This window comes from Labeo rohita, chromosome 14 (genome assembly GCF_022985175.1).
Source record: "Labeo rohita strain BAU-BD-2019 chromosome 14, IGBB_LRoh.1.0, whole genome shotgun sequence".
In the NCBI taxonomy this organism is placed as follows: domain Eukaryota; kingdom Metazoa; phylum Chordata; class Actinopteri; order Cypriniformes; family Cyprinidae; genus Labeo; species Labeo rohita.
Genome location: NC_066882.1, coordinates 27,017,787 through 27,035,811, shown reverse-complemented (window position 1 = coordinate 27,035,811; position 18,025 = coordinate 27,017,787). Strand labels below are relative to the sequence as shown.

The 18,025-nt window shown below is 35.0% G+C and overlaps 2 protein-coding genes across 3 annotated transcripts; one reads left to right on the top strand and one right to left on the bottom strand.

The window, feature by feature from the left end:
* Positions 1 to 79: 79 nt before the first annotated feature.
* rad9a (RAD9 checkpoint clamp component A) lies at positions 80 to 7,120 on the bottom strand. 2 transcript variants are annotated; one of them, XM_051127734.1, is made up of 11 exons: positions 6,764 to 7,120; positions 6,550 to 6,638; positions 6,323 to 6,445; positions 5,973 to 6,087; positions 5,551 to 5,650; positions 5,342 to 5,448; positions 5,156 to 5,262; positions 1,238 to 1,302; positions 595 to 702; positions 306 to 504; positions 80 to 217 (listed from the first exon to the last, which is right to left on the bottom strand). In XM_051127734.1, exons 3-11 carry the CDS (start codon positions 6,332 to 6,334, stop codon positions 95 to 97), a joined length of 936 nt encoding a protein of 311 aa, XP_050983691.1. In that variant the 5' UTR covers positions 6,335 to 6,445; positions 6,550 to 6,638; positions 6,764 to 7,120; the 3' UTR covers positions 80 to 94. The 2 variants fall into 2 exon arrangements, with proteins under 2 accessions (XP_050983691.1, XP_050983690.1); XM_051127733.1 differs by having other exon boundaries at positions 6,550 to 6,620.
* A 1,102-nt stretch (positions 7,121 to 8,222) lies between these two features.
* Positions 8,223 to 16,595, top strand: zgc:113229 (uncharacterized protein LOC550612 homolog). Its single transcript, XM_051127913.1, has 5 exons — positions 8,223 to 9,258; positions 11,201 to 11,337; positions 11,572 to 12,085; positions 12,175 to 12,423; positions 15,851 to 16,595. The coding sequence occupies exons 1-5, from the start codon at positions 8,455 to 8,457 to the stop codon at positions 16,046 to 16,048; spliced, it is 1,902 nt and encodes a 633-aa protein (XP_050983870.1). The 5' UTR covers positions 8,223 to 8,454; the 3' UTR covers positions 16,049 to 16,595.
* The last annotated feature ends 1,430 nt before the right edge of the window (positions 16,596 to 18,025 follow it).

Genomic DNA, 18,025 nt, shown 5'->3' with positions numbered 1-18,025 from the left:
AATCAGGAGGAGACACTTGTGTGTAAATGCATTCAGCAGTCTGTGAGGTTGTATGTAGGAGTTTCTTTCCACATCGAGTTCAATCGATGGGCGGTTATGACGTTTCTGTCTGATTTTCATCTTCACTGTCACTTGCGAGCACTTCCTGGCTCTGCATCGTCTGATTGGGCAACTGAGAGGGAGTAGGCAGAACTGAACCGAAGAATAATGAACAAAACTGAAAGACAAAAAAGTAGGGACTAAATATTACTGAGATCTTGGTTTTATATTTTTAAACAAATGATTGATTTAAATGATTATTGTACCTTTTTGTTGGGAGGTCCTTCTGCAAGTGCTTCCTCCTCTGGCTCCTCTTCACTGAATGAGTGCTTTCTGTTATTGCTGGGTGGTGGTGGGGATGTGGGTACATGTGACGGTCCAGGGAGTTCGCTGGTCTCCATTGCAATGAGAAATGAGTCCATGTCGTCGCTCATGAAGTCGTCTGGTGGTTGTTCTGCATCAGGACTGAGGGGAAAAAGTATTAAAATACAAAATATAAATCTATATAAATTTATAATAAATTTATTATGTTCTATATTTCATGAGTTTACTTACCGTTTTGTGTTGGAGTTGACGTGGTTCTTTGGATTCGAGTCCTCTGAGAGTGTAGCGAGGACAAAATTACCCTCCAGAACACTGTCTGTGACACTCAGGATAACTGGACTTGAAAAAACAACCACAAACACACATGAGTGAGAATACACAATACACTGATGTTTAAACATTTGGAGTAAGAGATTTGTTTTATAATAAATGCATTAGACTGAACAAAAGTGACAGTAAAGACATTTAGAATGTTACAATGTTTCAAATAAATGCTGTTCTTTTGAAATTTATATTCATAAAGGAATCCTAAAGTAGGGATAACTGTTTTCAACATTGTCGGAAATGTTTATTTAACAGCAAACCAGCATATTAGAATGATTTCTGAAAATTCAGCTTTGCATCACAGGAATATATTATATTTTAAAATATATTAAAACAGAAATTAGTTGTTTGAAATTGTAACCATATTTAATGATATTACTTTTTTGCAGTGTTTTTGATTTGCAGCATTGGTGAGGCATCTTTCAAAAACATAAAAAAAAAATGTACATATCCAAACTTTTAAATGGTAGCATATCAATTTGAAATATTTTCAAATACAGTGGGCAAAAAAGTGAACATTTTGCTAGTTTATAAGCAAATAGAAACTAACCTGCCTGGCTCATCAAAATACATTGAGATTGGAAGACCAGATGACTCAGCAAATACAAGCAAACCCTGATGGAAAACCAGCGAGACAAAAAAGTTAGTTTTAATGCTATAGCAAAAAATTTCAAGGTTAAAATATGTTCATAAATAAAACTGTGTAAGAACCATTTTTATTGTTGATTTTGGATTTACTTCGAGAGTGACAAAAAAAATAAGAGAGTAACAATAAATGGCAAAAGTTAAATAAAATTTCACTACATTTGTTTTTACCATAACAGTGAACCTTATCTTCTTGTGCATGATTATTCATGCTATTTAAAAACAAACTATTTTAAAAATCTTTCATCAAAATGTCACAATTCTACGAAGCCATTTTAGTACCATGTTAAAAAAAATAAATTAAAAAAAAATCTAAGATTACGAGATTAAAGTCGTAATACTTTAAGAATAAAGTCTAAATATTTTGAGAATAAAGTCTAAATATTATGAGAATGAAGTCCACTCCCAAAACATAGATTCACATATAATGTACTCACCCCCTTGTCATCCAAGATGTTCATGTCTGTCTTTCTTCAGTCGAGGAAAACATTTCAGGATTTTTCTCCATATAATGGACTGGTATGGTGCCCCGATTTTAAACTTCCAAATTGCAGTTTAATTGCATTAAATCCAGCTTCAAACGATCCCAGCCGAGGAAGAAGGGTCTTATCTAGCATAACGATCGGTTATTTTCATAGAAATAATAACAATTTAAATACTTTTTAATCTCAAGCTCGTCTTGTCTTGCTCTCCCTGTACTCTGTATATTCTGACTCAGGACAGTTAGGGTGTGTAGAAAAATTACAATATTACAGTATTTTCTCCCTCAACTTCAAAAATCATTTCAAAATCATCCTACATCGCTGGAGAAGTACCAATCCAGTCTTTTGCAAAGTGAACACGCAAGGAAGATCAAACACCCTTAACAAAAAAGTTAAAACAGTGATATAGGACGATTTCGAAGTTGAGGGAGAACATGAGATGGGAGTTTTTCGACATACCCTAACTGTCATGAACCGGAAAAAAAACAGTCCAAGCAGAGTGAGACAAGACGAGCGTTTGACATTAAAAAGTATATAAAATGTATTTTTTAAAATGAAAATAACCGATCGCTTCGCTAGATATGACTCATCTTCCTCAGGTGGGATAGTTTACAACCACATTTGGGATCGTTTACAGCTGCATTTAAACTGCATTTTGGAAAAATTCAAAATCGTGGCACCATATCAGTCCATTATACGGAGAAAAATGCTTAAATGTTTTCCTCAACATAATTTCTTTACGACTGAAGAAAGAAAGACATGAACATCTTGGAGGACAAGGGGGTGAGTAAATAATTTGTAAATTGTTGTTCTGGAAGTGGACTTCTCCTTTAAGAGAATAAAGTTGAAATATTACGAGAATAAAGTCAAAATGTTTCAAGAATAAAAAAATGTTTGGAGAATAAAGTCAAAATATTTTGAGAATAAAAGCAACACAGCACAAAATGACTGTGATAACTGGGTGGCTGCAATTAATGAATGGAAGATGTTAAATATTATTTCCAATCATTTAATGTATTATACTATGAATAAAACTTGCGTGCGAATAGTCACTTATATACCTCAGAAAAGACAACAATATGACTTGTGTCTTTAGAACATTTTATTGTTTTTAAAATGTGAGGAATGAAAGACTGGATGCCACAGACGTTTTTGGAGTAGGTGGTGGAATGTTCTCAAAGAAACTGTATAATTTAATGAACTCATTCACATGAATACAGCGATCTGTCACGCCACACTTAAAGACAATGAAAAACACATTGTTGTAAGACACATTGGGCCTCATTCATGAAACATGAACACAACAAACTTCTGTTTAAATCGCTCGTAAGGTTGTTTGACAGAAACTTTCAAATTCATGAAAATGTTTGTATTTTCAAAATGTTAGTTGGTACGAAAGAAATGTCCGCCTGCTCTCTACCACGTGTAAATTGTGTGTAAAACATTTTGATGACACTGAATTTTAATGCACTGGCATAATAATTACAAGTTCATTTGCCCTTGCCCTCTTTTTGAAAATTTTTTTTCCCATCTAAGTTGATAACTGCTTGTCACTGTTACTATTTACCCAGCCATAAATGACCAGCTGGTCATTTTAAGAAGAGTGCCTGACACTTTTTCAGCTGGCTAAAATCTCTTTGGTGGACACCTTATTGAATTTTTATTGTTAGGCATATGGCCTATTAGTCTTTTTTGCATTTATGCAATATACTGGAGTCAAACCTGAGAAAGTAGACCAGAATATTCCACTGCATTTCTAGACACGCAATTTGCGTAGCTGTAATTCATAGGCGGGGATTATGCTAATTGTGAATGAGCGTCCATGAGCGCCCTATTTATGAATGACTGGAATTCATTATCATACGTGTTTAACTATCAAATTGGACGTTTATGAAGCGTTAGTGAATCCGGAGGAGAATTTTTGGGAAGGTCTGTTTTACATGGAGATAACTCAGAATTAGCTCATATATTTACACAAGTTTCATGAATGAGGCCCATTGTTTGTATTTTGATATAAAACTTAAAGCTGAGACTTTGTTTTACATTAGAAGCACCAAAAGCACAAGGCTTATTGCTATTACTGGGTGGCTGGCGCACTACAAATAGGCCTAATGATTGCAATCAAAGATGTGAAATATTATTTCAAAGCATACTGTCCCTGCAAGTATAACACATGGTATGGTTTCTGCTAATAATCCTACATACAGTATATTCCAACAAATTCCGGTGTCCTGGCAACTTCTCCCAGTGCTCCCAATCTGGGCCATTTGCATGCGCAGACTATACTCTCAAAATTGCTACAATATAATTCTCGTAATTTCGATATTATTCACGAAACATTTCGACTTTATTCTTGAAATATTTAGACTTTATTGTGAAAATATTACGACTTTAATCTCATAATTTTTAATTTTTTTACTTTTTTTTTTTAAACATGGCACTAAAACGGTGTCATACAATTCTATCTGTCTTTAAAGAACCTTTTTTCCTGCTTATGTAATAAAGGCCACGTGGGTGGGGAAATTATTTTTATACATATTGTATTTAAAGATTCAATCAAACTATTTGCGCTAAAAACCAGTGTTTTTACATCAGTGAGCTGTTTTGTACAGATAAATGTAACTGGAAGCAGCTGGAACCCAAAGCCTCAACATATTCAAGTTACAAACAGATGTCCTCACTCTTAAATTTAAGAAATAGTTCACCTAAATATGAAAATTCTGTCATTAATTACTCACCCTCATGTTGTTCCAAACCCATAAGACCTTTGTTCATCTTCAGAACACAAATTAAGATATTTTGATGGAATCCACTAATTCTGCATAGACAGCAAGGCCCAGAAAGGTAGTAAGGACATTGTTAAAATAGTCCATGTGATTGAGCGGTTCAACCGTAATGTTATGAAGGTGTGAGAATACTTTTTGTGCCAAAAGAAAACACAACGACTTTATTCAACAATTTCTTCTCTTCCGTGTCAGTCTTTGCCACACGTGTGGTGCTGCTGATGCAGGAGCCAGCGTTTTGACACAGAACCTGGATGTGCTGCGCCTTGTTTACAAACAGAGGAATGCACACGAATTGTGAACTATTTTAATGATTTTATTATAGGCCTTGAACATGTCAGTTGCATTTGATTTCTCAGGTTTCATCAAAAATATCTTAATTTGTGTTCTGAGATGAACAAAGGTCTTACAGGTTTGGAAAGACATGAGGGCGAGTAAAGGGATAGTTTGGGATTAGGGATAGTTTTGGATGAACTATCCCTTTAAAAATAATATGGATGCTGGGGCCATGGGTCTTGTGGTTTGTATATATGAATGAATGTATATGAACACACTCACCCTGAGCTCTTTGAGGCAGAAGGTGACGCTGGTCTGAGTGCTGATGGCAAAATGATCAAACTCCTCCGCGCTCAAACACAATTCAGTCATCATTGCTCTTGACGAGTCTGAGAGAGGAAAAAAAACTTCATTTGACTTGATCTGTTTCATGCATATCACTAAAATATAGACTGACATGACTGATACCTGAATCATCCTCCACGTGGTTCCTGAGCCACACGCGATCACTGCTCACAGACAGATTGACCTCCTCCAGAGATGGAGGGAAATGCAAAACTGTGTCCACCATCAACCTACATCAGACATCGAAGCACAACAGAAAATGACTAAACAGACTCTAAATGGAAACACGAATTGGTTAATATTAATACCAAGGCATTAAAATAAATGCAAACCTGGGTTGAGCCTGTAGCACATTTGCACAACTCTCCTTATCAAACACGGCCTGCAAACTCTCACAGTCCTGAAAGGACAAATTGTGTGTTTTCAAGAGCCCTGTAACAAACACACACAGTTTAAGTGATCATACTGTACAATATGTCATTTCAATGCAAGATTCGACGTAAGTTAATTTAGAAAAATAAATCTTATACCCTAGGTTAGTCAAGTCAATTATGCTTTTCACAATCCTTGTTTCAAGGCAGATTTACAGAAATTCGCGATGTTAATATTCATAGTAGCTTAATATTTTAATGCCTTATAGTTGCATTGGAGATTTGCTAAATAGTATATATCACTTTTTATGTGAGTATATTGTAAGTGTGCAGTTAAATTTGAGTTTTAATCTAACTAACGTATCTTTAGCATAATGATTTACCGTGTTTACAGTGCAAAGTTATGGTCAACCGACTCTTTTCACTGTTCAACTGAATACGGCATTTTTCTACAGAGCGATCCAGAGACGCCAGGGACTTGAAGACAGCCTGAACACTCTGAAAAACACAAAAAATACAGACTAGAAAGAAAACATGAACTTCAAGGAGATTCTGAATTTCTTTTGATGCCTTATTACATTTTAGCCTCACTGAAAGACTTGTACATGCAAAAAAGAGGAAATTATTAATACAAAGACACATTCTGGTGTGTAAGTAATGAAAGGACAGGTATGTAGCTCGCAAAACCATGAGGAACTGCAGGGATGGAATAAACAGGAACAGGAAATGTTACCTTGATGGGCATTTTGCAGCGAAAGCTTTGGTCTGATGGAGCCTGAAATTTCTGGAAGAAGAGAGGAGACAGCAGGAAGCAGGCGAAGGCTGACCGGGAAGAGTTGACTGACCGCAGGGCCAACTAAAATAGAATAGAAAACAGCATTATACATTATTTCAACAACTCACATCTGACTAAATAAGCATAAACAATCATAAACACTGGAAACAAACACATAATGTTACCCCATCCTCCACAGGCTCCAAATACAGCTCCTCTCCGATTCTTGACAGGGAATGTATGGCTTTTGCTAAAACTACAAGTGTGGATCAGTCTACGGTTCATAATGTAATTTTAAACAAATGTTTACACAGAAAGCTTTATATCATTAGCGTTGCGTTTTAAATGTATAATGCAACTTTAAATAACGCGTCTTGAACAACTCCTACGAGTTTTTACCTTTCACGTTTCCTCCGGTTGCAACACAATCCATTATATTTTGCTTGTCAACAATATTCCTTTTAAACAAAGTTTACAAAAAGTAACGTTAACGTTATCCAACCGGCTCCAGCACAATTTTTAATAACGCGTCACGGAACCGGCCACATGACGCCAGCGGTCATTCTAACGCAAGAAACTGATCGTAAAGAAAATTAAGCGCTGTTATTTGTTATCCCATGTCATAAGGTACATTATTCAAAATACAAAAAAGTTGTTATGAACAGATAATTCAAGAACTTGGCAGTTGTGCGCCACTGTTTACTTCGAATCCGACGTGTGGCGCGTATTTTCTGCTCTAGCCAATCAGCGTGAGCGTTCAGACAGACAGCGTCTGCGTCATAACAAAGCGCCCATATACAAAAGATTACGTATGAAATGAACAGCATAAAAAAAGCGTAATATGAGCAACAGGTTCTGCGCAGTTAAATGACACCACAACAATATTAAGCATATTAGTTACATCAAAATAAACAGCTGTTTAAAAGACTAAATTAGTCATTTACAATTCTTGTGACCGCAGCACCACCTCACAATGTATTATAAACCATAAAACAGGCGCATTCCCACTAGTAACAACAGTTTAAAATAAAATTTTAGGACCTTAGATCATTAACCTTTTTTAAGGCTAATGCCAATCTATTGCATATATAAAGGACATTTAAGTCGTCTGTATAAACGAGTTTTAGATACAAACAACTACTGGTGTCCATCTTGAGACAAAAGAATGACGCTGACATATTTTAAGATCAGTCAATGCACGTTTCTTTCAGTTTAAAGCGTCCAGGCATGCATTATAATCTTAAGCCTTGTCTGGGAAAGCCTTGTTGGGGAAAGTTGACTGTTGCATTTTTAAGCAATTATGTGTCATTTATTAGAAGTTGATGCAACAAAAAATATTATGCTTGTAAATAAACAATTGTTGCACACCCCTGTTCTGTCATTAAACGACTTAAAGTATTTAACTTAAAAGGTTTACACTATTTTACATCAATAATATGATGTTAATATATGTCTGAGTTCACAACACCAATGATTGCACTGTAACCATATGATGTATTGTATTTCACTTTATATAAATCTAGAGCAATCCACCTAAATACCATAATTTCAAGTGATTTTGCATTAGATAATTATGGTTTGGCTGCTTAAAGGAAAATGGGTGAGCAATTAAATGTAATCACTCCACTTTCAGAAGCAGTGACTTCATATTAAGATGTCAAAATGTTCTCAAGATTATTGAAGACACAATGTCTCAGCCATTCGGCGGCTGGTCAGAGGGAGTGACAAAAATACAAAATGTTTCATCCTGACACACTTGTCTTACCTGTCCATCTGGGTGTTGGACACACCTCTTTCTGGCTTTTGCACTATTATTTATGACACTCCTTCCTTTTGCAACATACAGAAATCAGAAAAAGATCAAGCAGTTTCGAGAGCTCACATGAAGGATGGAAAACGAGGATCTGAATGACTGATGGAAATATACACTTGTGTGGACTAGCATGATGATCTATGGAACTATACAGCACTACCTGTAACTATGATGGATGAAAGTTGAGCGTCTAATGTGAGTCTGCTTGTATGTGTACATCTACCCAATATTTTAGTTGTCTCTACTCATGTGTGCGCATGTGGTGCTGTAGAGTCCAATGGCGGAGTTGAACCCTGTCTCAGACACTCATGCTCTACTGGAATCCATGCTTCAGCGATTACGACTGAATGCTCAGACCAACAGTAGCTCACCCACTCATATGCAAACATGCAGTCCGTCTGGAGAATGTAATGCTGGACCAGTGGAAGACTCATCTAAATCAGTTTATCAGTTTGGGATTTCTTCCAACAGTAAACAGCAGGATGGACAGGCCTCAGTTTGGAATAAATGGCAGAATCCTTGGACTCAACAATCTTCTCATTTTGAGGATGCATTGACTCCTGTCGCTAAACAACCTGTAAGAAGGATCAATAAACACAACTCAGGATTTTCTGGTAAACCTAAACGTCCTCCATTGATTTGGGGGGAACAAAAGCACTTTACTGTAGAAAGAACCGGTGATGTCACTTCTGGCGTCGGAGACGTTCAGATGCCCGGGCTGGAAAACAAGCGACAGTTTTCTCTGGAAGGGGACACCGGCTTAAATGTGGTCTCCCCGTCTTTATACAAAACAGAATCTTTCCAAAACCCTCCTGATCTTTTAGCTCCAACGCTAACAACGTCTGCAGTTTTGGAAAAACCGGAGGTCAAGGGTCAAACTTGGAGTTGGGGTGCTGGGATTGAGAGAAATGAAAGCACCAGATTTCATGAGCAATCAGGAAAAACGACAAAAACAAGTAGAAGGACGTGGGGAGCTAAAAGGTGGGCTCAGAATGTGAAAGAGAGATGGAGAGGAAGACACAGAAGCACAGTGACCATACAAAGAGATGATGGAGAAAGACAAGCACAGAATGAAATGCAAGTGAGTATTTGTGTCAGTTTAATACTGTCAAAGCCAGTTTTTTTTTTTTTGTTTATTAGTGTTGCTTACTTACATCAGTATTACTACAATATTAATACAGCGAGCCAAGCACTGCAAAAATGTTAAATTAGCAACACCTTGGCAAATGCATAAAAATAGTTGCACCCTATGCAGTGTTCACTGCTCCCTGTCCACTGAGCATGAGATATCAATTCAAGTTCACTTAATTTGAATAATATGTGTTCATTCTGAATACACTGCAACACTGATCACACACAGATGACAGCTGAGTCACGCATATGCAAATGGTTTGATGTAATAATATACTTATGTAAATGAATAAAAATTAAGCTTATTTTCATGCAATATAGTTGTTTATATAATACATCCATGAGTATTTTTGCGAAAATGCATTCATTATTAATTTAATTAAAATAACTAATATATTTAAAAGCTTTAAAATGGGTCATAAATGACAGTTCGCAGAGTTAAAATAAGCATGATTGCACCTTACAAATTACACCAGAGACTAATTAAATCCAAGAATGATGTCAGAGCCTCAGTGTCTTTTACACATCAAACATCTTTATGTTCTGGACTGCACCGCAGTGACTGGTGCATAAATTTCTTTCTCTACTTCCTGTGAAGTGATGAATCGATGTACCCTTATTCACAATGCTGTTCGCAGTGTCCTTCAAACTGAACATGCTCGTTCGCTTCAAACTGGAATATCACTTAAGATAAAAAAAGTTTGTAGACAAACTTTAAGTTGGCTTGAAAAAGCCTAGCCAGAAATTTTTAAAAGTAGTTTTAAGAACTTGGAGTTTGAAGGTTGTCAGTTTGAAATTGTTAAGTTATAATTTAGTAGTTTAAAAGTTAAAAATCAGCTAAAACCAGTTGATTTCGAAAAAAAAAATTAAAAAAATAGCTAAAACGAATTGATTAAAAAAGACTGAAACCAGCTTAAACCAGCTGTTTTATCAAAAACAGCTAGCTAAAACTAGTTGATTTGGCAAAAACAGCTAAATCCAGCGGAAATTAGTTCATTTCATGAAAACCAGCTAAAAAAATCAGCTAGAAAATCAGCTAAAACCTGCGGTTTTAACAAAAAAGGCAGCTAAAAACCAGCTGAAACCAGTTGGTTTAGAAAAAAATGGTTAAAAAACAGCTAGAACCAGCTGATTAAAAAAGCCTGAAACCAACTAAAACCAGCTGATTTAGCAAAAAAATCTAAAAACCTGCAAAAACCAGCTAAAACCTGCTGTTTTATCGAAAACAGCTAGCTGAAAGTTGATTTGGCAAAAACAGCTAAAATCCAGTTGAAATCAGTTCATTTCTGAAAACCAGATAAAAAAATCTGCTAGAAAACCAGCTAAAACCTGCAGTTTTAACAAAAAGGCAGCTAAAAACCAGCTGAAACCAGCTGTTTTAACTAATAAAGAGCTAAAAAACAGCTAAAAACAGTTGATTTAGAAAAAGAACAACTAGAAACAAGCTAATACTGAATGATTTAGCGAATAAAAAGCTAAAAAACAGCTAAAACCATTTGATTTAACAAAATAACCCCACCTAAAATCATTTAAAACCAGCTAAAAACAGCTGATGTAATAAAAAAAAAGAAAACCAGCTAAATCTAGTTGATTTAGGGGGAAAAACAGCTAAAATCAGCTGATTTAGCACATAAAAAACAGCAAAGAACAGCTAAAACCAGCTGACCCCCCAGTTAAAATCTGTTAATTTAGCAAAAAAAAAAAAAGATAGATAGATAGATAGATAGATAGATAGATAGATACATTCTGTCAATGTAAGTCTATGGGAAAAGATACAGCAACCCGAGTGAGACCAGAATGACAATATGAGTTTGGTGGTTGTAACTTAAAAGCAGTTATAGCAGTCTACATTTTGTCTAAGTTTATAAGTATGCTTATATTTATGTTTTCAGAGTAATCGCTCTTCATTATCGGTGCCCATTGAAATGAACGACACACCTACAGCACTCACTGAGACTACAGATATCCGTCATGAACAGATCAGCACAGCGCTAGATGAAGATGGCCCTGGTTCACTAAGCTACATGAGGTAAACAGCCAGTGACATTAGAAATATGCATCAGACATAGTTATCATTCCACATGTGCGATCCATTAATCACTTTCTATTTCATGTGAAACTGGCTCATCAAGAAAGAATGTGTGACCCCTCAAGGCTAAAACAGTCAACTGAGTTATTGTAACTATAAAAGCCACATCCTGGTTCAGGTGGTTTTTATGGGCTGTATTTGGCTTTGTTTACATGATCTTTATCTTCTTTTCAGTGACAATCTGTTCTCATTTGGCACTACTTCCAATTTAATGGAGGAGATCTTCAGCGGGACGGAGTGGGCTCAGTTTCTTTCAGTTAACCGCAACAAACCAGATCAATCAAATGAGTCACCAAATACTATATCACGTGAGGAAGAACTACACAGTAAATGGACTGGAGACAAAGATGATTTGCATTTAGGTTTGACTCAACCATCACTTCCAGAGAGCTTTACGCAACACATGTCCACTCATCCAACCGAGATGTCCCAAATGAGTCTCACAAATCCATTACAAACTTTCGACCCGTTTATAAACCAGCAACAAAATCGGAACCCCGGTGAATCTCACAGTAGAGAGCAATCAAATGAACATCCACAGTTTTACCAGCTTGTTCCAAATGAATCAAAGGTGACTGAGCACAGCGATCAACATGGGACGTCTAGTCAAGTGTACGACCCCAGCCATAACCAGCCACAAGGTGGGATGGAGGATTACATACCTGTCTTGGACCTTTCATATGCTAAGGTGAGAGTATAAGCATTAAAAGCAGAAGCGATATTGATTTATTTGGTTATTAACTCTCTTTCTTGTTTCTTTTCCATCATTTCTCTCAGCCAATAAAAAGACAGTCCGTAACATCCCATGGATCTATAAGCCGAAAAAGAGAGCACTGGACGAAAAGGAGGGAATCGTTTGAACCCACAACACAAGACATGGAGGATGAAGAGCATGGTGGCTCTTTTACAGCTCCACAGTTTTCAAACCCTGTCCACAGCCCCTCACCCGCATCTTCCCTCAACTCAATCCTGGACTCCGTCTCTGAAGACTCAGAGTATGAAGTCCTGGAGACTGCGGTCAAAAAGGTAAGAAATGGTGCAGTTGAGGTCAAAAGTTTACATACACCTTGCAGAATCTGCAAAAATGTGAATTATTTTACCAAAATAAGAGGGATCATACAGCATTTTTTAATTAGTACTGACCTGAATAAGATATTCCACAAGAGAAAAATGACCCACTTCAAAAGTTTACATACACTTGATTTTTAATACTGTGTTGTTATCTGCATGATCCACAGATGTATTTTTTTTTGTTTAGCAATAGTTGTTCATATGCAACTATTACAGAAGGATCATATGCTCACTGATGCTTCAAAAGGAAACACGATGCATTAAGAGCCGGGGGGTGTACACTTTTTTGAATTTGAAGATCAGGGTAAATTTAACTTGTTTTTTTTCTGAGAAACATGTAAGTATCTTTTGTAGCTTCTGAAGGGTAGTACTAAATGAAAAAAATTAATATGATATTAAGACAAAATAAAAAAGAAAGTACACATCTTCATTCTGTTCATATTACAGAAGGTTCAAATGCTCATTGATGCTTCGGAAGGAAACACGATGCATTAAGAGCTGGGGGTGAAAACTTTTGAACAGAATGAAGATGTGTACATTTTTCTTATTTTGCCTAAATATCATTTTTTTTTTTTCATTTAGTACTGCCCTTCAGAAGCTACAAAAGATACGTAGAAGGCAAAGTAAGTTCAATTTACCCTAATCTTTATATTTCAAAAGTTTTCACCCCTGGCTCTTAATGCATGGTTTTTCCTTGTGGAGCATCAGTGAGCATTTGAACCTTCTGTAATAGTTGCATATGAGTCCCTCAGTTGTCCTCAGTGTGAAAAGATAGATCTCAAAATCATACAGTCATTATTGGAAAAGGATTCAAAAACACAAAAATGCTGAGAAACCAAATAATTTGTGGGACCTGAAGGATTTTTCTGAAGAACAGCAGGCAGTTTAAATGTTCAGGACAAACAAGGGACTCATGAACAACTATCACTAAACCAAAAAACACAGTGGATCATTCAGGGAACAACACAGTATTAAGAATCAAGTGTATGTAAACTTTTGAACAGGGTCACTTTTTGTGTCAAAAACTGCTTTTTAACTGATATATCAACAGCTTAATACATTTTGAGATTAGGTGTGTGGTTTAACTTTAATTCACACCACAGAAGAATGATTTAAACCTTATTGGTTAAGGTTTTGGGTTTGAACATAAAGGGCATGTAACTACAGACTACAGAGGCGCATGTGTTACTATGTTAAGATGGTTGTGGTTTTAGTGCCTTTGTTGAATTAATTGTTGGGTGGTGCTGAATTTTTAGCTTGGTGTGTGCACTACTATGACTTGCATCACTACAAAAATTAATTTTTGGACAAATACTGTAAGCCATAATTAATTATGTAATTAATGTGTGACATAAGAAACCAAAACTGATATAAAAACAATCCTTATAACTTTCAGTAAGTATGAACACTCTGTTTAAAGATTTGGGGTCAGAAAGTTTTTTTTAAATACTTTTTTTCTCCAAGGAAGCATTCAAGTAATTAAAAAGCAACAATAAAGATATTTATAATATTACAAAATATTTCTATTTCAAATAGAATACTGTTCTTTTGAGCTTTATACTCATCAAAGAATCATGAAAAGTAAAAAATACAGTTTCCATAAAAATATTGACAGCTGTTTTCAGCATTGATGATAATGAGAAATGTTTCTTGAGCAGCAAATCAGCATATTAGAATGATTTCCGAAGGATCATGTGACACTGAAGACTGGAGTAATGATGCTGAAAATTCAGCTTTGAATAAATTACATTTTATAATATATTAAAATAGAAAATAGTTCTTTTAAATTGTAATAATATTCACAATGTTACTGTTTTTACTGTATCAGGTTATTGCAGTCTTGATGAGAATTAGACAATTCTTTCACAGACATAAAATCGGTAACACTTTGCAATAAGGTTCATTAGTTAACATGAAGTAAGAATGAACAATACTTCTACAGCATTTATTAATCTTAGTTAATGTTAATTTCAGCATTTACTAATGCATTATTAAATTTACATTAGTTAATGCACTGTGAACTAACATGAACAAACAATGAATAACTTTACTTTTATTAACTAATATTAACAAAGATTAATAAATACTGGAATAAATGTATTGTTCATTGCTCGTTCATGTTAGTTAATACATTAAATAATGTTAACAAATAATTATTGTAAAGCATTACCAAAAACATCTTACCAGCTCCAAACTTTTGAATATTAGTGTACATTACAGTTGAGGTCAAAAGTTTACATCCCTCTTTCAGGATCTGCAAATTGTTAATTATTTTACCAAAATAAGAGGGATCATACAAAATGCATGTTATTGTTTATTTAGTACTGACCTGAATAAGATATTTCACATGTAAGACATTTACATATGGTCCACAAGAGAAAATAATAGTTGAATTTATAAAAATGACCCAGTTCAAAAGTTTACATACACTTGATTCTTAATACTGTGTTGTTACCTGAATAATCCACAGCTGTGTGTGTGTGTGTTTTTTTTTTTTTGTTTGTTTGTTTAGTGATAGTTGTTCATGAGTCCCTTGTTTGTCCTGAACAGTTAAACTGTCCACTGTTCTTCAGAAAAATCCTTCAGGTCCCATAAATTCTTTGGTTTTTTAGCATTTTTGTGTATTTGAACCCTTTCCAACAATGACTGTATGATGTTGAGATCCATCTTTTCACACTGAGGACAACTGAAGGACTCATATGCAACTATTACAGAAATAATTACCATTCTGCAAGGTGTATGTAAACTTTTGACATCAGCTGTAACTGGTGTAAAGATGAGCTATTCACCAGTACATGTTGTGTTTTAGATGCTGGTTCTCTTCTTTGTCATCCAGCTTCACCATTTAATTAAAAATGATTATGTCATCAATTACCCGCCCTCGTCATTTCAAACCTGTGTGACCTTCTTTTTCCGTAGAATATGAAAGGAGGGATTTTGAAGAATTGTACTGGTCATTACCTTCCAAATCTTCTGAAAACATATGAAAATTAGTCAGTCCTGGTCTCTTAACTGTCTCGCGGTTTGTGAACTGGATCAACCAATTTATTAAAAAGATCTCATTGTGATATTGCTGTTTCTATCATAAATGCACTCCGGAGAGTAAAGCTGATGTAAGACTTCAGAAGACTTGGAATAGGCATGAACCACATTTATTGTCATTTATTTGTCATTTTGGAGCTTTCAGCTCTAGTTTATTATCATTTGAAAAGAATTAACAATATATTCTTGAGATTTTCATCTTTGTGATTCACAGAAGACAGTCTGAGGGAATCAGCTGCTGTGTCTGTTGTAAACATTCTATATTTTGTGAATCAATTGTAATCATATTAGTGTCCACAATTACAATCCATCATGTCATTGTTTCTCTTCTTTTATCCAGAGGAGGATGGAAGACACCCGGCGCGTTCGGTTCTGTGAGCAGGTTATCGTCTTACCGCCCAGCTACTTGTCAGAGTCTGATGAAGATAATGTCGATGAAGAAATTGAAAACGACTTGCAAGAGGAGGCTTCTCCCCGTTCGTCTTTTCCTAGATGGATGGTGTCTTTAAAACCTAAAAGTGGAAAGTACAAATTTTAACTTTGACTGCACCTCTAAAATTTTCACAGCTCACATAAACAGAGACTGTGCTTCCTGAGGCAATAGCGACACAGCAGAAATAACAGACAATTATCATTTTTACATTCTGAAAAAAAATCATTTTAATAGGACTGTGATATGCCAGCATCATAATGATATAAAATTACATTCAATTAAATTGTTAAATTAAAAAATGTAAGTAAAATGTCATACGAATAACAGATTAAAGTGCAAAGATGTGGTGAAATTTATTTTCTAAGATAACATTACTTACAATCTCAGCGGCATAGTTCAAGTAAATAAAGTCAACGGTATGAAAATCAAGCTGATTTAGACAAATGTTTCACATTAAAAACACTCAAAATATGCCTAAATACTTTTAACTTGTAAAAGAAATTCTGTATGTAGTCACATATCATTTTCTTTCTTTGTTCTTTTTATTAATGAATTAATTACTGATTCTTTGTTTTGTCATTTAATTTACTGCAGCTTAATTACTGTTTGTATATACAGTTTCAGTTAAAGGTTGGACGCTCACTTTTTATCTAAGAAGCTTAAATTAAATTTTTGTATACAAATATACAGTAAATTGTGGTCATTTGTGAATATCTTGAGAAAATGAGATGTATCTTGGACCAGATGTTTACTGCTGCCTTAAAATTTTAAGTTCAGTCAACTTAAATGAGTTATTCAACTTGAAATGTTAAGTTGTACTAAGTGACAACTTAGATATTTGAGTTGACTAAACTTAAAAGCTGTGTTTGTTACCCGGCTGCCTTAAATTCATTGAATTAACTCAAATATCTAAGTTGTTCCTTAGTAAAACTTAACATTTCAAGTCGACTAAACTTTTTTTTGAGTTGACTTAACTTAAAATTTCAAGGCAGCTGGGTAACAAATTATTTTAAGTTGACTCAACAAATAGTTTTTAGAGTGTACTTACGTTTGTGTTATTTTAAAGTTTTGATGGCTTTAGTATTCCAAAATAATAAAAGGTGTGTACAGACTTTTGACCGTTAGTGTACATATATAAATGCGTGTTTTCTTAGGGTTTATGACTGACTGAAAAAAGCCTTTATTTAAATTCGTTAACAAACCAAGTTTCACAGACTTAAAGGAGAAGTCCACTTCCAAAACAAAGATTCACATATAATGTACTCACCCCCTTGTCATCCAAGATGTTCATGTCTTTCTTTCTTCAGTCATAAAGAAATTATGAGGAAAACATTTCAGCATTTTTCTCCATATAATGGACTGTTATGGTGCCCCAATTTTGAACTTCCAAAATGCAGTTTAAATGTGGCTTCAAACGATCCCAAATGCAGTTATAAGGGATCCCAGCTGAGGAAGAAGGGTCTTATCTAGTGAAAAGATCTGTTATTTTGATTAAAAATAATACAATTTATATACTTTATATACTATTTCTTTGCTTTGTACTCTTCCGCCCATGGAAGTTGAGTAGGATGATGTGACAGGACACATTTATTGATTATAATAATGATTACACTTCCAGTTAATGTTAATTCCAATCTCTCCTCCCTGACAGACAAAAAACAAACAAACAAACAAACAAACAAACAAACACAAAAAAACACATTAAACAACACAAACACATTGTTTACTTCATATATGAATGTAATATTTTTGAAATGCTGTAAACTTCTATTATATTTTATTATATATTACAGAGCAAATCTTTAACGTTAGCTATAAAGAAAAAACAAGTAGGCCGAATACGAACAAATTTTAGTGTTCTTTTCTTCATAAAACACTTGCATTTGTGCTTTTAAATCCTCAAAAATTGGCCACGTTTTTTTTCATCTTCTTCTATTATTTATATAAAAAGAGGGACAGCTGACTTGTTTCTTTGTCATTACGGGTCGATTGGTGTTGTGCTGCTGTCGGTGTGTGTTGTTTAAATAGCTCTCTCTTGACTTGAGCTCTCGCTTACGGCCATACCACCCTGAACACGCCCGA